The sequence below is a fragment of the Schistocerca cancellata genome, chromosome 3 (assembly GCF_023864275.1).
Source record: "Schistocerca cancellata isolate TAMUIC-IGC-003103 chromosome 3, iqSchCanc2.1, whole genome shotgun sequence".
Lineage (NCBI taxonomy): Eukaryota > Metazoa > Arthropoda > Insecta > Orthoptera > Acrididae > Schistocerca > Schistocerca cancellata.
In genome coordinates this window covers 860,139,401-860,164,067 of record NC_064628.1, presented here as the reverse complement: position 1 = coordinate 860,164,067, position 24,667 = coordinate 860,139,401, and the positions used below count along the sequence as shown (strand labels likewise).

At 44.2% G+C, this 24,667-nt stretch overlaps 1 protein-coding gene and 1 long non-coding RNA gene across 2 annotated transcripts in view; both read right to left on the bottom strand.

The window, feature by feature from the left end:
- LOC126175912 (E3 ubiquitin-protein ligase RNF144A) overlaps positions 1-10,806 on the bottom strand; it is a 127,662-nt gene extending 116,856 nt beyond the window's left edge. The window contains exon 1 of the mRNA XM_049922980.1: positions 10,388-10,806. Within this exon, the coding sequence (XP_049778937.1) occupies positions 10,388-10,786 (399 nt within the window). The 5' untranslated portion in view covers positions 10,787-10,806. The remainder of the gene's footprint in view (positions 1-10,387) is intronic.
- An 88-nt stretch (positions 10,807-10,894) lies between these two features.
- Positions 10,895-24,667, bottom strand: part of LOC126177125 (uncharacterized) — a 347,747-nt gene continuing 333,974 nt past the window's right edge. The window contains exon 3 of the long non-coding RNA XR_007535752.1: positions 10,895-11,006. This is a non-coding gene — a long non-coding RNA (uncharacterized LOC126177125). The remainder of the gene's footprint in view (positions 11,007-24,667) is intronic.

Here is a 24,667-nt window from a genome sequence, read left to right as displayed (position 1 = left end):
TATTTAGTGATACCTCATGAAATTGTAGGAAACAGTTCTTTTTCTCATTGCAGCACAAATACACTTTACATGTACTACATTGATAATGTGGTCTCGACTGAATTTTATTTTTCGCACACATTTCGCATCGTCCTCTTTTACAACTGAACACTACAAAATGGTTCCCTCGGCTGCCAAGACGTACATCCTTCGGAACAGAAAAGCTATCCTTCCTTCTCTTTGGGAGAGTTATTTCATCTTTACCAGAGTTTCTCTTTTTGAGATTTGGCACTTGCTGTTCATTCATTAGCCCTAGTGCCACACCACGCCTGAATTCCAGCAGTGGCAGTGCCCCATGTAGATCACTGAAAATGACGTAAGCATTGACAAAAGCAATTTCTATTGCTCCCCAGAAGAGACGGTGCCATCATTTCTTTGATCGCTTGTCAAGACCATAAGTTGAACGTAATCTGTCTGCATGATCCACACCACCCATGTTTTTATTGTAATCACATACAATAACTGGACATGGTATAGTCATACTAGTTCCATCTTTCTGTTTTCTTTTCACTACGCTCTGTTCCGTGCTATGGAAGTTTGACGCAAAATACACTACTTTATTTTCCTTCCATTGAAATACTGTTAGGTCTAAAGATGACTCTCTGTGATTTGATTTAGACATTTTTCTTTAGGTAAATTCCCTGGCAAACCTTTCCTGTTTGTTCTAATTGTTCCACAGGCAAATGTATTTACGGATTTCTGTGTGAGAAAAAGTGGACAGAACAACTAGTGAGAGGTAACGCATTGTTGCTACAATAAAGTGTTCGCACAACCTGACGGTACTAATAAGTCCGTCTTATATTTTCCACTTTATCTCATTCACTTGTAACGTAATGCTTCAAACTATTATAAAAAAACAAAGAAGGTAAGTACGTACAATGGAAAACTCAACGGAAGTTTCAATAAATTGCGCACAAATTCAGGCAACACCATGGAAACAAGCACATACAATCTTCTGTTTTCACAGCAGCGCGCGAAAAACAATTTCAAGCTCTGACCGCCAGAGAGGTCTATGTATTGCACAATAACATCTATGAAACAGTAGAGCAGAGTTACTGTTACGTACCGACAGGCTCACAGATCACGAAACTGCACCACGAGAAAATAATGAGAGTCAAAACTTACTGGTACTTTTAAGTACCGTCAAGCAACAAAGGGTTAAAGTTGTACTCCGCAAATGATCTCTCATGACATTATCTAACCGTCTTTTTATTAAGTCTGCCATATCACCTTGAAAAATTTTAAGTGACATTTGGAACTTTTAATTTTTTAATTGCTAACGAAGTGGTGACCCTTAAAGAATCTAACATCCTCACAGTTTATCTATAACAAAAGAGTGCTTGTCTTAACTTACCACAGTGGGCACGCAAAAACAATGTGGGTATTTCGCAGTATAATGGGAGGGGTAGGAGTGGTACACCATGCAGCTATTACATGAACACTATTTTGGAGTTTCAGTGTATTACAGCTCTGTTCCAATGCAACTAAAAGTGAGAAATAACAACAGTGTAGGTTACTATGTCCGAACTCAAGAAGTTAAAACATTTAATCCTGACGGTTTCATTCATATTCACCCTGTATAAGATCGCAGGTCCTGGCTTGCACGGTGAATTTTGCATCTTAATACACGATCGCAGCTGCGAGCCTAAAGTATCCTACTCCAGTGTGGAGAAACATCATGAATATTGTTACTGCCCTGTACTTCATGTTCATAGTTGCCGATGTGCATCCTGCCAACTCCATCCACATATCCACGTTTCCCCACACAATGGCTATTGAGTAATATTGTCACATGAAATTTCCCTAAAACAATCCTCTTCACAAATACAAATCGTTAAACGTTCGGTTACATTTTTAAAATTATATTCCCCTCTAATTCCCTGACAAGCCATTACTATAAAATATTTTTCGTGCTTATCTGCCAATTCATTCTCCCAAAGGTCGCAGTCGCCTTTACCACATACACTATTAACAACGAGATCTTACCGACTGGCTCCTTTCGATTTTGCTCATATTACGTCAATCCTGGAAATCGATTTCCTAAAAGAGTACGACGCATTTCTCAAGCAATCTAAAAAAAATGGCTCTGAGCACTATGGGACTTAACTTCTCAGGTCATCAATCGCCCAGAACTTAGAACTAATTAAACCTAACTAACCTAAGGACATCACACACATCCATACCCGAGGCAGGATTCGAACCTACGACCTTAGCGGTCGCTCGGTTCCAGACTGTAGCGCAATCTAAAACAGGAGCGTCTCTGAATATGGTTTTGTGGCGCCTTGAAGTACCGATTTGTCAACAGATCGACGGCTGGTAGCTGTGTGCGTAGCCTACGAGTAATGTTAATTGAAAAGGCGCTAGTTCTATTGCCGCTAGGAGTATTTTTTAAATTTTTATTGATTTCTGTATTTATTATCTGCTTGAAATATTAATAAATAAAGTAACAAATATTGAATCGTAATTTTTAATTTTAATTATTGTGCATACAATATTGAGAATACGCACTCTGAATTAAAATTTGGTACAAAAAACACGAAACATCAAACAGAAAATAAAAAAAAACTTATATACGTATATATGTATAATTGAACGATCTGGCAGTTCATATCTCTGTATAAAATTTCCTTTTATTTTCACGCAATTAAATTAAAAATAGAAAGATGTAATCTTTGTAAAAAAATTATGATCCAACATATGTTAATTAATATTTCCAATCGAAAATAAATATAGAATTCAAATAAAAGTAAAACAAATTGTTCCTAACACGAATGATACCATCGACTCTACAGTTGCGAGACTAACACGCTACGCACTGAGGTCTGGTACAATAATCACATGTATGCCGCTCCATTTCTTCAATTATGTAAAGGCATCTTTCTAGAGTCTGTCTGGGAATTGCGTCGGATTACACTGTCCATGAAGTCTTCTTGTCGTAAGATCTGATAATTCGTTTAGCTGTTTCTCACCGTTATGCCGTTGCAGCATGCGGTTTCCCAAACTCATTTGTGTCGCATGCAAGTCTGATTAAAAAATAAATCTTCTCTAGGTGCTCTCGGCCAGAAGGCTACATCTGGACGGCTTGAAGGAAATTAGTGAATGCGTAGGGACTCTTCCTCTTCTGTCTACGAAAAGTTGCACAGCAAGCATAAACTGCAGTAGTGCGCGTGACCCGCACGCGACTTCAGCTACGCCATTTAATTACGCCGCAGTCAACATAGGAGACAAGTATCACCGGACCCTCAGCAACTTTCTACACTTAAGACACTGTATAGGTAAAGGCAGCCAGCCTCGCTTGAGCTAGGAGCCACAATAACACGTAACTGTTACCCCATTGATACGAACACTGTGCCTATCTGACTGTACTCAGATACACTCCAGATCCAGATTAGACCACTCTTTCAGAAATTAAGCACTGTTAACAGTCACCACGTAAACTCCCTACTGGTCCGTTTCAACATTATTAGGACTTCGGAAACGGGAGTCCCGCGATAACAGCTTAAAGGTAGTGCGAAAGCCAAGCGTCACAAGAAATCAAACAGTATTAATTTCCACGAGCCACTCGGATTTTACGATAAGGCTGTTCACTTGAGGCATGTCTTACCTAATCTGAATGTTCGACATTGTTTGTCTTATATAATTATCCTTATGTGGGTAAGAATATTTGACAGGTCCGGAGAAGCTCCCGAATGCTTGTTTTTTTCCCCCTCCTCTCTTTTTCTTTTCTTTTTTTCCCATTACTATACGACACCATAAGGTGGAATTTCGCTCTGCGAAGTTTTCACACATGTGAAACAACGGATACTGTCATATTTCGACAATATGCTACGAAACGTAAACCAACAGGATGCAAGACAGCTTTCTCCGACACACGCAGAGTAGAGGAGACGCCATGTGGCATCACAGCTGACAAAACCAAAGTGCTAAAACTGAATTATAAATTACTATGAAAATATACTATATGTAGGTACTGTGTCATATTATGCGTCATTTCAGTACGATCTGTTACAACAAAATTTCGAGAAACTTGCCGTCGGTGGTTAAAAGTATAAAACCCTACAATGTGTTACTCAATTAATGTATATGTGCATTTCCACCGATCATGTCACAGAAAACTGAGATGAATTATAAGAAAGCAAAAAAAGTATAGGAAAGTAAACAAAGTAGAAAAACAAAATTTGACAACACATCCAGTACGTTATAATGATTTTCTGTCTAGGAAGAAACGCAGTATTTTTAAGGTTCTGTCTTCAACATACTACGCGCCTTTGAATCTACAGATGCCTCTAAATGTTACTCGCGGTTTCTTCCGCACATAACTTAGGTATTTCAAGTGTAATCAATTTAATAAACAAAATCTGTGTGATAGGCGCGCCACATATGGGCGAAAACTGCGGTCAGATTTCGCTATGTCGCGGATCGAGATACCTACCACGTCCAATATGATGACGGGTCCAGCCCAGCCCAGAAACTGTGTCACTTAGGGTATGGTGACAAAGGAGGGCATCTCTCCGCGTGCGTTAATGGACCGCATCTCGTATGGGTATCAACCGATTTTCATTCGTTCGTATCAAAGGGAAGAAAATTGCAGACAATGTTATATGAGTACCCTCCTGACCCCTTAGCCTGGTTAATCTTCAGGCTATCTTGTCTGTGAGAGGCCATGTCTAATTATGTCGACTGAGTCACGGAGGAGCGGACGTAACGTTCCGGACGATGGGATGTGAGTAACTTGGCTGAGATCATAATATCTGGGGATTCACTAGTTGGCCGAGAGTCAGTTTGGTACATTCCACGGTAATTACCCAAGACGCTTGCTTATGCAACCCACTCCCTGTGTTGGGCGTTCTGTAGGGAAACGGACGTTACGGACAGCATAAACTGTTCACAAGAAGTTCGCCATAGCATCCTTGGTGGTTAATAGCCGAACGAAGTGAGAGTAATTTTGATAACACGAGTGATATGTGGGTGTGTCACTATACAACAAGGGGAACAGTTGGTTAAGTTGTTGGGCCACATGGTGACTTGTGATTCACTAGTATCTGAGGCCCACTGTGGACACGACAAAGTCCCTTGGCAGATTACAAGACATTTAGCCATAAAAAATATCGGAAAATTACCCAATCCCAAGAACAAAGTAGCAGTCATTCTCCACAAGAGTGCGGTAGAGGTTGAGCGAAAGCATCCTCGTTAGTGACTTGTCCAATGTGGTTAGAAGAATGATACCAACACTAGTGTCTTCCTCAGTAGGGAGGTATGGGGGTAAGTGTTGAGGTCGTCTAAAGTGTCAGGCCACACTTGGGAGACACCAATAACAGGAGTTGCTATCTGGGACCTAACTATACCCTTGGCCGACCTCACGCTGGTAACCTACAAAAATGTTTGTGACTACACGATCTCTGGTCGCCAATAACAGGGTAACGGACATTTTTAGGCAGTACGAGATGTATGGTGGAGGTAACGTGTAAGTGTCCTCGACGGTTACTCAACACGTCAACACGTGTGGTGCGAGAAATCAAATCAACACCGGTAGTAATGTATACTGTCGACTCACATTAATGTGACCACTGGTCAAAAGCCTGAATAACCACCTATTGTAGAATGGAAGAGAGTCAATGAGGCTGTGCAAGGTACCGAAAGGGATGTGGGGCCTTGCTGACTCTAGTATCGTGGCAAGACGCGCTAGGTTTCTCGGATGAGGGTCCATGGCACGAACAGCCCGATCGAAGTGGTCCCAGAGATTCTCGATTGCGTTTAAATCCGGGAGTTCGGTAGCTTGGGGAATACGGTAAAACTCAGCATGGTACTCTTCAAACCACGCACGTACACTTTGAGCTGTGTGACATGTTACAATGGCTTGCTGATAGATGCCATATTGCCGAGGAAACACAAACTGCATGTAGAGGTGGACATGGTCCCCAAGGATGGATGCATATTTGTGTTGATCGACTGTGCCTTGCAGAATCACGAGATTACCCCCGGGAATGGCACAAAACAAAACATTTCTCAGATCATAAAGTTCACTCTTCCAGGTTGGAACCTTCTGATGATTGTTGGGGGGCGGGGGTGTTTCACGCCGTGCACACAAAACGCCATCTGTCTGATGGAGCATAAGACGTAATTCATCTGAAAAGGCCACCAGTCGTTACTCAATGGGGACGTCCAGTTGCGGTATTGGCGTTCCAATTTCAGCCTTTGTCGCCGATGAACAGCAATCAAAATGGGTGCTTGAACCAGGTGCCTGCTCCGGAGACCCATATGCAGCAACATTCCCTGAAAGGCGGTTGAGGAAACACCGTTGGTAGTCCGTTCATCTGGTTCGTCAGCTGCTCAATAGTTGCGCGTCTATTCACCCATACACATTGTAATGTCCGCACAGCAAATACCCTCTACCACGCACCAATTAATCATTTTCAATCAAACCATCCACATTCATTCACTTTGGAAAAGGTATCTGATCTGATTTTCTCGTAATATATGCGGCGACAGCTCGCCGACGCCAAAGTATTTTCTAGTGCATTTATTCTTTGAAATAACAGAGACGCATATATGCATTCTCCATGGTTGTTAGAGTGGTAACTAGGACAGTTTCTGGAGTATCTTTTGAGGGATTGACGTGTTTCTGAGAGATACATATTTTGCTTTTCATCTCGCTAAAGCGAGCCAATTAACATTTGTGCCGCTAGCGGTTTGTTTTGAAGAGAAAGAGATTGTAAAAGGAAAATAATTAAGGCGTGGAATCACCGGCGATCTGGACATGTAATGGAGATGGATTTAATACACGATTTCCCCCTTAAATAAGGTTTGTGACTTTTTTGTTCTGGAATGAATGAACGAATGAGTTTTTTTCTGAATCATTTGTTGATCACGTTGGCCCTATAATTAGTGGGGAAGTTTCAGCTGTGTCGAAGAGAGCCTGCAATCACTGAGTCTGTGTTAAATCGTCCAAAAGGGCTTCGTACACATCTGGAATTCGCAATCTTTCGTAAAAGGAACAAATTGTCCAAACGACTGATTCTCCCGACTGACTGCAGTGTTTAACAGTAATAATAAATGTAAAGATCTCTTACAGCAAGCCAGCCGCTGATTACCAAGACGAAGGACTCCACCAAAGATTCTATTTGGCAGATTCTTTTTATCACGTAATGAAATCTTATATTAAAAACTATACATAGATAAAGGAGAGAAAGAGAAAGAGCGAATGAAAATAGAGATAATACTAATAATCCTCCATTAGTCTAATTTTTCGCCTGTCTTATCGCGGATCAGCCAAGAACTGGGAGGGCCTTACTTTACTGTATAGACTTATGTGTGAAGGTGAAGGGGTCTTAAAGACAACAGATACACGTCTATACAGACAAGACATTACACAGAGATAGCGGCTAGCGGCATTGATAATCTATTCTCAGATTAAAGAGACGGCAACTTATTATCCGAACATTTTAAAATGTTAAAACATCTCCGCAGCCGTCGCTCGGCCCTGTCATCACTGGCCCGTGGTGAACCACAGTTGCCTCGGCACCAGGTCTGTCTAGCACCACTTTGCCATGCACGGTATGCTTTAATCATGGCAGCACGAGAACAATCCACAAACTCAGCCATTTCGAAATTGCTTCCCCCTTAGGCCCGAAAGTCAATGATCGTGCCCTTTTGGACGTCAGATAAATCGCTACATATCTGCATTAAGACAATGATTGCACTGCTTTCTGCGTCTTCTCGACATTCTTTACATATCATCCATTGCTAGTGCTGCCGCCTGCCGTCTGTGAGTGGTTATTGCACGTTGACGTTGAACATAAGCAGTGGTCAGATTAATGTGACTGGACTGGGTATTTGTGGGTGCGATGGCCGAAGACTTCGGAGGGCTCGGAGGAGTCAAAACCTGTTGAGCCTATGATAATCTAGGCACAAAGGTGGGTAGGTCCGGACAACTATTTCAGCCTTCTATGGGATACTGTACTGATACTGTCGCAATGTGGGTCTCGACCGAGGTAGCACCACTGCCACGACGTCGAGGACAGGTCACAGGCCGCAAGATTTTTGGTCAGTGGTTACATACGGGTATTTTCCAGAGATTGACTGCACAGTTCGGTGAGCAAACACTGTCAAGGACGCGAGTGTTTGACTGGCATAATCAGCAATACGATCGCCATCCTCGGACCAGCATTATAGATGAAAACATTTGTGCGTTCGAGACACTGTCGGAGGCTATCGGCAGGGGAGGGTGTCAGAAAGTGCAGAACAGCTCGAAATAAGTTATGGCAGCTATCAGGCGATCATCACAAATGACATACAGCTCCAAAAAGTGTGTTCCAGATGGTCACCCGCCTTTTGACCGAAAATCGAAAGTTGAGACGTTTGGAGGCCGGTCAGAGACGTACAGCAAGGTTTAAGGAAGAAGGTGATCCATTTTTGAGTCAGATCGTCATCTGTGACGAAACATCGCTCCAGTACTTCACTGCCGAAGCCAGTAAGAAGTGGCGAGGAAGAGTTGGGAGCCCCAGTGAAAGGCAAAACTCGACAGTCAGCTGGCACAGTCCTTTCAACCTTTTTTCCAACCGGCAAGGCATTTTGCCCATTGATTTTTTTCATGAGCAACGCACAAACAATGCTGTGTAGTTCTGCGAGATGTTGAAGAAGATGAGGGATGCATAACGCTGCAAAAGACGAGACCAACCGATTCAACAGGTCGTCCCGCTCCACGACAGTGCAAGGCCGCATGCTGCAGCTCTAACGGTCTCCAAACTACAGGACATGCATTGGCCTCATAGAGCGGACCTATCGCCCTGTGATTTCCGTTTGTTTGGACCGCTTAAAGAAGCTCTAGGAGCGCAACGATTTGAAGGTGTCGAGGGCGCGGAGCAATTCGTGCTCATTTGTGTCCAGACGCAACCAGCTCCAGTCTACGACGCTGCGATAAAAACTCTTCCTTATCGCTGGGAGAAATGTTATTTCTTAAGCGGGAAAATATGTGGAAAAATAAATTGTAACTGCCTTCTGTTTCTCAATAAATGATATTTTTGACAAAATCCAGTTTATATTTGAGTCACCCTCACACATAGGAAATCTGTTTAAAAAAATTCAGGAACATTCGTAATCTCAGGTCAGTGCCAGGTTGGAGCGAAATGCTGTTGGGATACATGGACACGCCTGTGTTTAATATTTAACTAACGGAAGTTCCACTGTAATAGATGTCCGTTAGTTATAGTTCAGTGCTGTATTGAGTAGATTATTGTGTTGCACAGTTTGCGAATTTCGAGATTTCAAAGTTAGAGGAACAACGCGTCTGCATTAAATTTTGCGTTAAACTCAAGAAAACCTTTACAGAGACTTACCGAATGACGCAAGAAGCCTACGGTGGTGAATGCTTAAACTGTATTCATTGTTAGAAATGGTTCACGTAGTTTAAAAATGGCCGGATGGAAGTTAAAGATGACCCTCGTTCCAGTCAGCCTTCGACGGCTAGCGACGAAGCTCGTCAGGAACTTCAATGAAATTGTGCTTGACATTCCGAGACATTTCAGAAGAATGTAACATTTCAGTTGGATCACGTCTTGAAACCTGACACAGCATCTCGGAATGCATCGTGGTGCCGCCAACTTCGTCCCACGGCTCATGTGTTAAGACCAGAAAGATCTTCGCCTCGCATTCTATTAAGAGCTTTTGGATCGCCCAAATGAAAACGAGATTTTCCTTAAGAGAATTACAAGTGGTGATGAGACACGAGTCCGCGGTTATCATGTTTTAGATTAAAGTTCAGTCTTCACAATGGGTCGGGAAAAGTTTTTCAAGAGCAAAAAAAGCTCGTCAGGTCAGGTCAAAAGTTAAAGCCATCTTGATAGTCTTCTTTGACTTTGAAGGATTAGTTCATCATGAAGTCGTGCTGCAGGGACAAACTGTTAATCGATGTTACTATCGCCGGCTGGAGCGACCGTGCGGTTCTAGGCGCTACAGTCTGGAACCGCGAGACCGCTACGGTCGCAGGTTCGAATCCTGCCTCGGGCATGGCTGTGTGTGATGTCCTTATGTTAGTTAGATTTAAGTCGTTCTAAGTTCTAGGGGACTGATGACCTCAGCAGTTAAGTCCCATAGTGCTCAGAGCCATTGGAACCATTGTCCACAAAAATTTTCTGCGCTTACCTTTTACTTATTATGCACGGTCTCCTTCGAAATACTCTCCTCCACAATTCATACACCGTTCCCTACCCTGCGAATTTTATTTCGTCTATCGTTGCAAATCTTCGTTCTTGCAACGGAGTTTCTGTTGTGTTGGCAGAAGAGCCAACACCGTGTTACTAGAGGAGGCAGAAATGCACGCGTTTTAGCTCACGCAGGCTGGGGTACTCACCTCGATACAGTACTCGCAGGCGCAGTCTGCGAGCTGGACGACGTGTCGCGGCGGGACTTCCTGCAGGCAGAGCTTGCAGAGCAGGGCGGGCGCGGGCGCCGGCGGCTGCGGCACGAAGCTGGCCGTAGCCGTGTTGAGCGAGTACCTCGACGACGAGGCGAGCGAGAGCAGGGATGAGCAGCGAGAGCACAGCCCGCCTCCGCCGGCGGGCGGCGGCACGCGCAGCCGGTTGACGGGGCGCAGCGCGGGCGCCTCGGCGAGCGCCAGCACCGTCTCGCACTTGCGCATGGCCGACAGGCGCGGCGACGAGCCGCTCGTCGACTCGGTGTAGAGGCTGGCCGACGAGCCGGCGGTGGCGGCGCGGCGGCCGCTCACCAGCGAGCGCAGGCTGCTCGGCATGGCGATGGCGGCGCCGTAGCCGGCCGGCCGGCCGCCGGGGGCGCGTCGCGACGCCAGCAGGCGGCTGCTACTGCCCGCGCGCGCCGGCGCTGCGCCGGCTCGGCCCGCCGGCCACCGGCGCTGGGGCGGAGGCTGCGGCTGCGGATGCGGCGGGCTCTGCGCGCCGGCGCGGCCCGGCGGCGGCGCCGGAGACACGGCCATGGCAGCCACCGGGCTCAGCCTGCGGGCACACAAACCGCACTACGTAAGCTAACGGGCCGACGAAAACACTACGCTTTCTTTATTCGTCAGCTGCGTATGCACCGGCCGACAGTCCACTTAGTGCAGTGGTTCCCAACTTGGGGGGGGGGGGGGGGTATGAAATTTTTTCAGGAACAAAAACAAAGCTATTCGATTTTGTTTCAGTCATAAAACTAAATTACAGTAGAGCGTCGATTATCCTAAGTAATTGTGGGACATGGGTGTTCGGAAAACTGGTTTGTTCGGATAATCGAACTGTACGTATTTATTTGCCAAAAAGAAGTACTGTACAGTAAATTTATTCATAAAAACAGGCATCTATTTTAGTATTACAAAGTAACATACAAAGGCAACTTCAGTAGGAATATATAGTATGTGGCACAGTTTATTAAACAAAAACATATACATCTTACATACGCATTTTGCATGAACAATACACACAGTATACAAAATTAACGTTTAAAAAATCCTTTATTTTGGTCTGTCTAAGCAAGCCTACACGCTTACGAGTAGCTAAGTCACGTACTTTTTTCATTACAGATATCTGAAACTCGTCTTGGGCTTCAAACCATCGCAAGGCAGTATCTAAACAAGTGACCGCCTCAGAAGCTGTTGGTAGACTTTCATCTTCACTTTCTGGAGCACTGATTGATGAGATGCTGGCGGCGTCATCTTTATCAGTGACGACGTTTACAATCTCGCTGTCCTGCATGATTTGGGGTCCTGGATCTGCATCATCGATAATCATCCATTCATGAACGTCTTCTTCATCACATTCGTGGCAATCTATTTCTTTTAGCATACCGAGAATTTCGGACATATCATTCTATTCGTCATTTTCAGTTATACCTTGTGAATTTTCTTCTGTGTCCAAAATTTTATTCCGGGCTTTCTTCAAATTCTTCCTTTACACTATTCCATGCTGCGCTGATCATGTAGGACGCGTCTTGGGAGTGAGGGGGATGATGGACGGTAGGGTGGGAGAGTAACAGGTGCGACCGAGTACACAGTTCGGTTAAGCGGTCGTTCGGTTGACCGTCGTTTGGATAATCGACGCTCTACTGTAGTTTCAAAAGATTACTACTATCACACTTTTGTAAGACTCTTTACTGCTCCTCAATTAGTAGCCTTAATACGGTGGAGGTTACAGGTTCCTCACATAGTCCACCCACTACACACAAGTGTTGTGCTCCGTCTCGTACATCGCTGATGACAAAAGTGAGACATATACGTAATAAATCCTAAATATCTCAAGAAAATGTCTTCTCTAAGTTGTAGATAGTACCTGCAGCTGCCAGATTTCCTTCATTACTCGCTTCGAAACAGATAAATGAATTAATTGACAGCACGAAACAGCAGTAACTACGTAAGGCTCTACATATTACACTACTGGCCATTAAAATTTCTACACCACGAAGACGCGAAATTTAACCGACAAGAAGAAGTTGCTGTGATATGCAAACGATTAGCTTTCCAGAGCGACACCTACAACGTGTTGACCGGCGTTGCCAGGTGAAACATTGTTGTGGTGCCTCGTGTAACGAGGAGAAATACGCGTTGGTCGAGATCCAATGACTGTTAGCAGAATATGGAATCGGTGGGTTCAGGAGGGCAATACGGAACGCCGTGCTGGATCCCAACGGCCTCGTATCACTAGCAGTCGAGATGACAGGCATCTTATCCGCATGGGTGTAATGGATCGTGCAGACACGTCTCGATCCGTGAGTCAACAGATGGGGACGTTTGCAAGACAACAACCATCTGCACAAACAGTTCGACGACGTTTGCAGCAGCATGGACTATCAGCTCGGAGACCATGGCTGCGGTTACCCTTGACGCTGCTTCACAGACAGGAGCGCCTGTGATGGTGTACTCAACGACGAACCTGGGTGCACGAATGGCAAAACGTCATTTTTTCGGATGAATCCAGGTTCTGTTTACAGTATCATGATGGTCGCATCCGTGTTTGGCGACATAGCGCTGAATGCAGATTGGAAGCGTGTATTCGTCATCGCCATACTGGCGTATCACCCGGCGTGATGGTATGGGGTGCCATTGGTTACACGTCTCGGTCACCTCGTGTTCGCAGTGACTGCACTTTGAACAGTGGACGTTACATTTCAGATGTGTTACGACCCGTGGCTCTACCCTTCACTCGATCGCCGGCCCGAGTGGCCGTGCGGTTCTAGGCGCTACAGTCTGGAGCCGAGCGACTGCTCCGGTCGCAGGTTCGAATCCTGCCTCGGGCATGGATGTGTGTGATGTCCTTAGGTTAGTTAGGTTTAATTAGTTCTAAGTTCTAGGCGACTGATGACCTCAGACGTTAAGTCGCATAGTGCTCAGAGCCATTTGAACCTTCACTCGATCCCTGTGAAACGCTACATTTCAGCAGGATAATGCACGACCGCATGTTGCTGGTCCTGTACGCGCCTTTCTGGATACAGAAAATGTTCGACTGCTGCCCTGGCCAGCACATTCTCCAGATCTCTCACCAATTGAAAACGTCTGGTCAATGGTGGCCGAGCAACTGGCTCGTCACAAAACGCCAGTCACTACTCTTGATGAGTTGTGGTTCGACGCGCAGGTCGCCGAAGTGGTGTCAAATCGAAAGACCTGCACCAGGCGAACGGTCTACCCGACAGGAGGCCCTAGCCACACGACATTTCCATTTCCATGAGCTGTGGTATCGTGTTGAAGCTGCATGGGCAGCTGTACCTGTACACGCCATCCATGCTCTGTTTGCCCAGGCGTATCAAGGCCGGTATTACGGCCAGAGGTAGTTGTTCTGGGTACTAATTTCTCAGGATCTATGCACCCAAATTGCGTGAAAATGTAATAACATGTCTAGTACAATATATCTGTCCAATGCAATTTTAATGGTCATTAGTGTATTATTATTATTACTAATCGGTTAAACACAAACAGCCTGAATTCGTCCAGTTTGTGTCAGTTCATACGCAACGGACTCCGGCAGTCGAGTGATTGACAAACGGCAATTACAGTGTACACATCTGAACTTGTTTGATTTTAAATGGGATTGCAGTGTGCATGCTAATCAAGTGCCGCACTGGAGAGGAGTAGTGCAGCAGACATATATGTTTTGTAACGTGCTTTAGCTTTCTTATCGGAGAAGCTGTGGGTAGCACTCGCGATGCACCACGAATTGGTTTGTCATTCATTTTACCCCCCCCCCCCCAAACACACATACACTCAAAGTAAATACCATTCGTCTCACAAAAATGTTCCAAGAAAAGCCTTTCATTCTACAGTTTAGTTACGTACTGAAGTTGGTGATAGTGTGGGGGGAGAGTACTAAAAATGTCTGATTGCCCTCAGCGGTAACGGTCTAAGAAAGGTTGGGAACAACTGACCTAGTGGCTGTTCAGATCCCACAAGCCATATGCATCTTCGGCGTGGGGCAAATAAGGGTGGTCAGGACGAGTACATACTATTTGTGGCAGCTTTAACGGAGGAGTAAAAGACATAAGTTAATTCCAACAGGATAGAGCAGTTGTCCATACGGCCGACCGAACCTTAGCGCACATTTAAACAATCTTCACGCCTGACACAGTTGTTAGCAGAGGTCAGTCTGGTAGCTGCCCTAGCAAGCCACCCAGGACACCTGATCTGTCATTGTACGATTACTTTGAGTGTGGAGCCCTCAAGTCTAAGGTGTATCCCAACAACTCTCATAGTCTTCAAGATATGCTGCAGAACATTTTGGATGAGACTGCACCAATTTCAGCAGTTCAGCTTCGATCTGCCTTCAGCAGTTTGCTGACCAAGGCCCAAAACTGACAAGAGATGAATGGTGGTCGCTTTCGACATCTGCTATAGTCAGGTTACTACTCCCTTTCCTTTGCTGTATTTCTTTGTACCCTGGAACAATGTTCTCCGGGCCAGTTCTATTCGTCACGCCCTGCACATTCATAAACAGCTTATACGTGCAACCGGGTGCAGTTGGTGGTTGCCTATCTAACTGCTTCCCAGAGCAACAAATATATTACGGTCATTCAGTTATTTCATGCAGGGCAATTCAGATGCCCCTACCACAACGCCTTGAAATACCACGCAAAAGATTAACAAATTCTCTAGCTCGTTTCACTAGTCCTACAGAAAGAAATGAATAGGGCTATTTTGTAGGAAATTTAATGTAGCTACGTTTCGTGCTGGGATATCTTTTCGTTGGGAAGCCACGGTTTTTCACTTCTTTAAAAACAGGAAAAGCGCGTTTGAATATCAGTTTTATACGTTTCTCTGGAACAATTCGGAAACTACGGCCTCTAGGGAAGACGCATAACAGTACAAAATTTAATTACATTGTATTTTCTGCAAAAAGGTCTCGATAATTTTTTCTGTGGGACTAATAGATTGCGTGTAGCGAGAGAGAGAATATGAAAACCTTGCGTTTCATATTTGAAAGTGACGCGGGTTGCGTAAAAGACAGCAGTAGGGGCAACTGAATCACCCTGTATAATTACTGAACTAAGTTAATAACTGATATTTTAAAATTCTGTCATAAGCTGCTCATTAAGAGCTATGACCTTATGCGAATTATTGAACATAGTATGTCAAGTATTAAAGTTAGGAAGAAAGTATTTGTATTATGTCTGGAGGCAGCGCAACTCACTGCGTACACAATTACCCAGACCATATTCATCTAGGATTTGAGAGCAAGAGCACTAAGTGACTTCTAATAAACTTGACACATATTTTCAAACTTTTACGAATCTTTCTGTTCCTGACACCGCCTCCCCCCCCCCCCCCCCCCACACACACACACAATATTGAAAGAAAAAAATTTATCGCTTACTAAATTTTCGCTGCTAATACAGCAAAATTTACTCTTTTATTACAAACTCTATTTGCAACACATTTTGCAGAGAGTATCCATAAACATAGCTGAATTTAGTTCAAGACTATATCATTGTACGACACAAACTCCAGATGATATGGTGTCATAAACACTCACTCAGATGTTTTATACAAGAGAGTTGAATTCTTTAAGCAATCAGGGATGAAGGGTTAGGGCAGGGGTTACTTTTTGTATCTGGTGGAAACTTCTATACTTGGTCAGTGGCTCCCGGTGCTGAGCAATATAAAGCCCCCTCACATAAGAAGACATCAATCACTCTTTCGGTCATGGACAAGAACACAGAAGGACCAATCTCTCGCCATAGACGACACCGTCCAGCAAGGTCCTATATCCAACTGAACTATCATATAGCGTGGAGAACTGCCTCGCGCTACAGTCTGGAACCGCACGATCGCTACGATCGCAGGTTCGAATCCTGCCTCGGGCATGGATGTGTGTGATGTCCTTAGGTTAGTTAGGTTTAAGTAGTTCTAAGTTCTAGGGGACTTATGACCACAGCAGTTGAGTCCCATAGTGCTCAGAGCCATTTGAACCATTTTTTAGAACTGCCCCGTGCCCGTTAGCCGTTCGAGGAAACGTCAACTAGTGGCTCTATCCCAGTCCTGCAATCTGCCCTTCAGGTAGAACAACTCGTACATGTTTTTAGGCAGACAACCCCTCTGAACTTTGCGGTCGACAAACGCGTACGATCGTTTTTATTCTCGTCTGAACTTTTTGTTTGAATGGTCTCTAACAAATTGCGAATAGCTTGAGAAGAGTAGAAACAGACTCTTGCGTTCCCCTAAATAATTTCTGCTCGGGCAAGAAATCCGAAGAAAGACATCTATTCATCAGAACAAAATCGTGCAATCAAAAAATGTTAAAATGGACAGATTGGACTTACTGAAGTGGATTTCATACCAGGCTTAAAATGTTATCGTTGGCATAAAAAAAAATCTGAATAAAAGTGCTTGCAACTGGATATCTTTGTTATGTAATTTATTTCATTTAAACACTTTTTTCTAATATTTCTGCCAATTACAGTAATAAAATAATGATTAATTTTTTTTAAATTTCATTGACATGCAGTAGTATTTTTATCTTGACATTGCTACACTCCTACAATGTGTTTCACTGACATGTTGCGGAACGTGGTTTACTGACATATTGCGGGGAACTGCCAAGAGAAAATGGGCAGGTTGGTGATAGTTCCATAGTTCGTGTAAGGTACGCGCAACTTCTGGTCATATGGTGAGTTCGGAGGCTGAGCAGGTAAAAGCTGCAAAGTTTGTGTGGGGCGTGTTAGCCAGCTCTTTTAATCCTGCTGCTGATTGTCAATCGGAGCGGCAATCTTTACTCCAGAGCTTCTTGCAAGTCGAATGCTAACTACAAACTGCTGGGCTACTATCTTCCTCCCGTCGCCTGGCGCAACTCACCCGCATAAGAGCGACAGGAAGAACATCTATTTCACAGGTGGGGTCTCTGTGTTGACTTCCTTTTGTGTTTTTAATCGTACGAATGTAGAACACAAGAGGATACAACGATGAAGCGCAACCTATTACATTGCTGATATAGGCGACGGGATTTTACATGTGTTTAACGGCCTACTATAACTCATCAGTCGATAGACCCTTCACCCAAACGGCCTATTATAACTCATCAGTCGACAGACCCTTCACCCAAAGGGCCTATTATAACTCATCAGTCGACACACCCTTCACCCAATGGAAATACTATTTCCACTAGCATCCGCCCCGTTAGGTAACGGAACCTCTTTCACGTCTGCAAAATGTTTGGAAATAAACTCTGTAGTTTCATGTCTTATCGCTGCAGGCAAGGCCTTCTACACGGGAGAAGTAGAACGTGCTTGTCATGTCACTACGTACGTGTATTCTATTGCTGTATGCTACCGGCGTTTTCCGTGTATTTGTAATATCTACATTTTCTACCAGCTGTCCGCTATTCGTGGTCTACTGGTCAGCGTAGCAGTCTCTACATGGGGAAGTCCTGGGTTCGATTCACGGCCAGGCTGGTGATTTAATTCGCTGGGAGGCGGGCGTCTTTCTGTTGGCCAAATTATGTCATCTCACCGTCATCATAAAGACGCGCAAGTAGAACAGCCCTATAAGAGGGTCTCAGGGCCAATAATGCCATACAATCAATTCCAACTCCGCCAACCGAATGGAGCACTTCATTACTGGGTGGGCAGTTTTGTGTGACTCAATGAACTAATCGGTTAGTGACAATAAGGAAAGAAGGAACAAGTAGTTGTGTATGCGGCATTTGTAATTTATTTATATGGAGGTATGGAATTAATTTCTGTAGCAGAGTCATTTACTTCTATGACTGTCTTCGAAAACTCTTCCAAACAGGAGGGAAGCTATGAACACTATTAATACCCGCAAACCATATTTTCATAAAAATTGCAACGAAATATTGAAGCGTGGAAAAAGGCAATGAAACAGGAGTAATAACAGCTGCCTTGGGTTGGCAATTCATCCTGCTTCGTACCCAATCTTCACACATCTTTATCAACCGGAACCAGACCGGTTAGAGGTCCCTCCAACACTTGCCTAGCAGATGAGAAGCTGATATGCACTGTGAGCTAAGGAGGGTAATCTTCGCTGTAGTTTTCATTGCAGATTTATATATGCAAGTGTTTCGTTGGATCTTTTAGATGCTCAAATTACTCAACATGTCACTTGAAGCAATTTTTTGCAACAAACCAGTATATTCATGCCTTTTCAAGTTTTGTAGTTCACGTAAACGTTTGTTGCGAGATATGTCAGGAGGCAGAACTTAGATAGAAATTCCATATTATTTAAAGTATGGGTGGCATTTGAACAACTGATGTTGAAACCCACATGTGCACACCTATCTCTCCTTTGATGCGGGCAACTAATGAGCACTAAAAGTTCAAGTCACTTGCCTTAAACGAGATGTTTCGTGTTTGTAAAAAACCCTCTATTTGACTGACAAATTGCTGACATCGCCATATTATCATATAACATCATAAAAGAATATAAGCTTCCATTTGTTATCCTGCTATTAGCCACACGCCCACCTAAAGGGCATTTAAAAAGAGAATCAGAATCCCTATTTAGGATTTTATTTAAAGAATTAATGGCGCATTCGTGTATTTCAATTCTTAAGTTACGAATAATTCAGTCTGGAAATTCTCGTGACGTCTGGAGATTTAACCTGACAGTGAAGAAAAATTGAATTCTACTAATAACGTTATCCCACGATTATAGTGAAAATGCTTGTGTAAACTTGAGTGCGAAGACTTGAGTTCATCGTTAGCCCAACGTGCAGCAAGCGAATGTACAGGGAGTTCGGGAATTCCCGTTACAAACTTGGGTGTAGAGAGGAGTGAGTACATAATATTTTGAAATGTCGACGGTTTCGATTCAGATGTGTAACGCATCCACGTCTGCTGCACTAGAAATTGAAGAGACACCAGGTGGGATGGAAAGTGTGTACCAGAACATGCTTCGTAGCTACAATGTCTGTAACAGCGTTGGTGGTCGCCACGTATAGCCGCTGTTGTAATGCATCAGCACTGTTCTGTGCGAACAGGATACTGGATTCTTTTTTGTTATGGGATAATGCACACGCGTAATGTTTAAGTGTTAATACAAACAAATGTGCTTAAGTGATCAATGGACGTTTCGTTATATTTCCTTTCGAATTCTTACCTAATAACTGTCCTGAGCCACGCCTAATTCAGGTTTCAAGCAGAAGTGGATGAGTTAACACCTGCACTTCAGAGCTCCCGTGGCGCATTGACAAAGTGATTTCCAGGAGAAAGAGCACACAATATGGCAACTTTGGTGCAAAGAACACAACAGGAACAATGTGGTACATCACTGAACGTAATACTGCGTATGTTAAAATGTAGGCTGCAGACAACAGTGGAAGAAATAAAAATAAAAGTTATGGGTTCGCCGTACTGCCCAGAAAGACGTATCAGTGAGGCCTAAAAGGGAAGTGGTGCCGGCAGTCTGAATGTTTACGTACCAAAAGTAAAGTTTGCATTCACCAGTACCATGGAATCTCAGGATAGCCGATAACTTCTCGTAAGAAGTAACTGCTTTCCTCATCACGTCGTCCTGCTACGATAATTTCTGCTGCACAATGTCGAGAAGTTAGCGGTAAATATCCTCAGCCGTCGTCAATTAATTTCGAAACGAGTATTCGTCCTCTAAAAGAAATTATTTTGGAAGAAATATGCTTTTCCTATCCTCCCATGTACTCGTCAATTTTTTCAGCGACAATGAACGTTTCCTTTCTTTCTGCGCTGTTCACTGCCACAGCGTACATGATGTCTCAGGAGGAACGGTCAATGTTCAGGGATATGACTGGAACGATCGCTTGAAGCAAAAAACTTCATGTGGACACATGCCCTATTCCGAAAGCTTTCCGCGAAGCTAAGTGGCGCAGTGGTTAGCACACTGAACTCGCTTTCGGGAGGACGACAGTTCAAACCCGCGTCCGGCTATCCAAAATTAGTTTTTCCGTGATTTCCCCAAGTCGTTCCAAGCGAATACCCGGATGGTACATTTGAAAGGGCACGGCCGATTCTCTTCCCCATCCTTGACACAATCCGAGCTTGTGCTCCGTCTCTAATACACCTATGTCGACGGGACGTTAAATCCAATCTTCCTTCCTTCTGAATGGTTTCTGGGATGGAACACATTTAATGTACACTGTTAATTATTTTCCGTATTATTCAATATATTGTGAGGTTCATATACGCATACATGAACCACAGTTAGTAAACATCGTAACTCTGGTAAACACTCGACAATCAGGAACTCGACGTGTCGGATGGCGCCAAAGGTATTGTTCGACAGCAGCAGGAACGCTACCATCGCAGAAGTCGTAAACACTCACCTATCAGAATTTTCTTCATCAGTTTAGATGTGTGGTATTTTAGCCAGCGCGCCGACACAGATTCGGTTAAGCAATGCTTCCCTCTGATACACTCTCAGTCCCTCGCATTACTTCATTCATAACAAACCATGCACAACTGCGCATTCAACGGGCTAGTTTAATAGCAGAAAGACATTCCCAGCAAAGAGGGTGAAAGCAACTAAGCAAGTTGGACTAGAAGAAAACGTCAAAGTGGTTGGGTGTGTAAGACACATACATGCCCCCCAGTAGCCCAAAAACAAACTATTCGGAACAGGGCACACGTCCACACTGTTGTCTTCTGCCTCAAATGAGCGTTCCTGCCATACCCCTTAATATTGACTACTATTCCTGGGGCACCTTCTACTCGCGTAATGCAGCGGTCGCTGATTTCCTTTCAGCACTCGACAACACGTCAACTCTCCCCATCACTGCGTGCAGTAGAATCTCCTGGCGTGCGTTCTGAGGCGTGGGTTTTGCTGCGTTCTTTAAGGAATGTGCAAACCGCCACCAAAATAAATATCCCTCATCTGAAATATGAGTGACAGGGACTATCTTCGTGTTTGCTTGAAGGAAAATGAATGCTGCAAAAAACAGTCCCTGATATTTTAAAAGTATACACGAGTTTGTGCCGGGCACATCATTGTACTCGGCTAACGGATTCATCCGCAAAGGAAGTTTGCAGTGTTTCACGCAGGCGTTCGGGAACTCTGGCGCGGATCGTGCTTGAACGCCAGGAATTCTGCAGTGAAAGAAATCTCTATCAGGAAAAGGCTGCGAGCGGCACAAAGCGGGCTTTTAGGGCCACGGGCCACGGCCATAACTCCGCGGCGTGCGCGGCCACAACGCTCGGTGTTCAGCGCTCACAATGGGGGCAGCCTCCACTCGCCATAAACCAGCCTTAACGGCCGCCGTCACCTCCCCTTTAACGTCACAAATGCCACATTTCCTCGAAAATTCTTTCATAGGCGAGGGCATCACGGTTTATACGGGCTCTGCGCTGATGCCGGACGACGCAAACGAGCAAACAACCCGCCACCGGGTTCAGTGTTGCTGTCCCAATGAATTCATCAGAGCGATCAAAAGGAAGCAGGGATATACAAAGCGCACATCGGCAGGGTTCGAGATGGACATCGGGTCACTGCCACCTAACACAAGTTTCTGGGAAATGAAGTTGGAGACGTTTCATGCAAATGACCTAGTCCGGAGGCAGTTAAGCAGCATGTTGCTTTCAGTTTGATTGTATTGTGGATCTCCCATTAAGGTTATAAGGAATTTCGGTTACTACATCAGTGTTAAATGATACAGATAAAATACGCGTCGTCATTATCGTCATTGGCATGGAAAGGCAGCTGGTATGTGACGTGGATGGGGGAAGATTCCGGGAGTGTTCTTCTTGAAGGAACTATACCAGCTTTCACCTTCGCCGGCCGGAGTGGCCGAGCGGTTCTAGGCGCTACAGTCTGGAACCGCGCGACCGCTACGGTCGAGGGTTCGAATCCTGCCTCGGGCATGGATGTGTGTGATGTCCTTAGGTTATTGAGGTTTAAGTAGGTGTAAGTTCTAGGGGACTGATGACCACAGCAGTTAAGTCCCATCGTGCTCAGAGTCTTTCACCTTAATTAATCCAAAGAGGCCTTAAAAGTCTCTACTAAAAGTGCCACATGCAGGTTTGGATCATTTTACTCCCCAATACGAACCCAGTGTCATCCACTGCGCCACTTTCCTCGGTTTCATAGAAAAAAAGACCAAGAAGAATGAAAGTGAAAGACAAGAGGCAACACACACACACACACACACACACACACACACACACACATACACACACACAGAGAGAGAGAGAGAGAGAGAGAGAGAGAGAGAGAGAGAGAGAGAGCTAGGCACGTCCAGTAGCGCAATACTTGTCTCTCGCCAACTTTCTCAGGCTTATTACTTAGTGTTCTGATTCGTGTGAAAGATGCAACCCCTTAAAATGTATGTTAAGGGGCATCGAGATGGCTCTTAACAGCCACTTGTGTTACCACTATATATTATTTCTGTCTGTATATGGAGGCTACTCCCAGGAACTACTGTAGGAATTTTTTGCGCTAATAGAATGATTCATGAGGTAAGTATGTACATGCAGATTGTTAGCGCTACGCCAGACATGTCGTCCAGCTGTAGATACTTAGTGCTGTCCGTGCAAGGCCTGCGCAGGTCGTTAGGGTCGTAGAAGCGGAAGCCTGCTTGTATCGTGAATGTATACAACGCCCAATTAACCCTATAACTCTGCTGCAGTAACACTTTGATTGTAGGCCATAACAGTGCAGTTTCATCAGGTCCCTTAACACAACAAAAAATAAGACGAAATTGTGCCCGTATTATTTATTTATTTTCTGTAAATTTATTTCGATTGGTGTGGTTCTAGAAATTACTAACACCCCAGACAGCGAAAATTATTTTACAGGCAGTCTTGCTTCAATCTCAAAATTAACATGCAATATTCTTCTGTGTTTCTTAAACCGGCTGGACAAATCTGTTGACCGAGCCAAAACATTTTTCCCTATATGAACGGTGTTCAATTACTTTTCCTTTGTGTCTCGTGTATACTACGTCCAAAAAGTAATTTATTAATCCAACGATATGTTCCTGCTATCTTTTTTGAGCAATTTATTAATTAACACAGCACTTGCCACAGAAATGTTATTAGCGGGAGATGTCTGCCTTTGGTTCAAAAACCAATCATTCAGCATGCCATACCTGATTGGCCGAAAAAATCCGCGTGTTCAAACAATTGCGAGGTTCCTTGGAGATCGCGAAGTCGATCCGGTAGGCCTTCTCGGTGTAAGAAAGTTGTGAACTTTTTGGGGCGGAAGTGTTCGAGGTTCCTTGGAGATCTCAAAATCAATCCTGTAGGCCTCCTGGGTGCAAAAGAATCGTGAATCTACTGGGGCGGAGGTCCTCTTAGACAGGGTTATTGACTTCTGATCGACGGACTAAGTATTACAGTATGGAATGTCTTTCCGTATGCGGGGAATTCTGACCTGTTGGTAAAAGCGAAGCTGGTGTCCCTTATTAAGACTGTTTTATAAGTCTAGCGGTGGCGTGAATTGATTAGGGTCTGCCGAAAACGAGTTTCTTGTTAACCAATGGGCAGCGGGTAATTTGTCCTGCGCGCCAGACATCGTGGATTCCGAAAGCGGTAGCGAATGAAAAAGGCTTGTCCGAGGACGAGGCGAAGAAACGCTTCGATGTGGAATTGGAGATTTCTCTCTATCAACATGATAATGCTCCTATACACAAAGCAAGGACATTGCATTGTGGATCGAAGGCAATTTGTGTTATTGTTGGGCTGACCTACTGAAAGCATCGACCTGGCCGCTTTTTAACTGCCTGATTCGTGTCGTGTTCCATCGTGGTTTTTCCGAAATTCATGGCCGAGTGCATTGTTGTTCAGCTCACGAAAACTAAAAGTGGTTAAGCAGAAAGAAACGCTTACATTTGTTTTTACATGGGGGACCTCGCATTCAAATGAGATTGACCTTGGATGCGAGTAATAAGTTTATTGGGTTTTTCTTTTTTTGGAGAAATTCGCTTCACAATTAAGTCCTACCGAGCGAAACTCACATTATTCTTAATAACTCACACCAGCATCAGGGCGTTTTCGCTTCATTACCTGGAAGAAAAAGGGCTTCCATGTCTTTACGTTCTACTTTGAAAAATTTTCAGTGCTTCAAACAAACTACCAATGCTGCAAAACTTTCTGTAAAAACAAATATACGCTGCATTTGTCAACTTTAGGTGTTTGCTTATTGACTTAGCTTATAGCTCTTTTTTTAAATTTTATTTAACGAGATAACAGATACAGGTTGTATCCTTACAATTACCGGTTT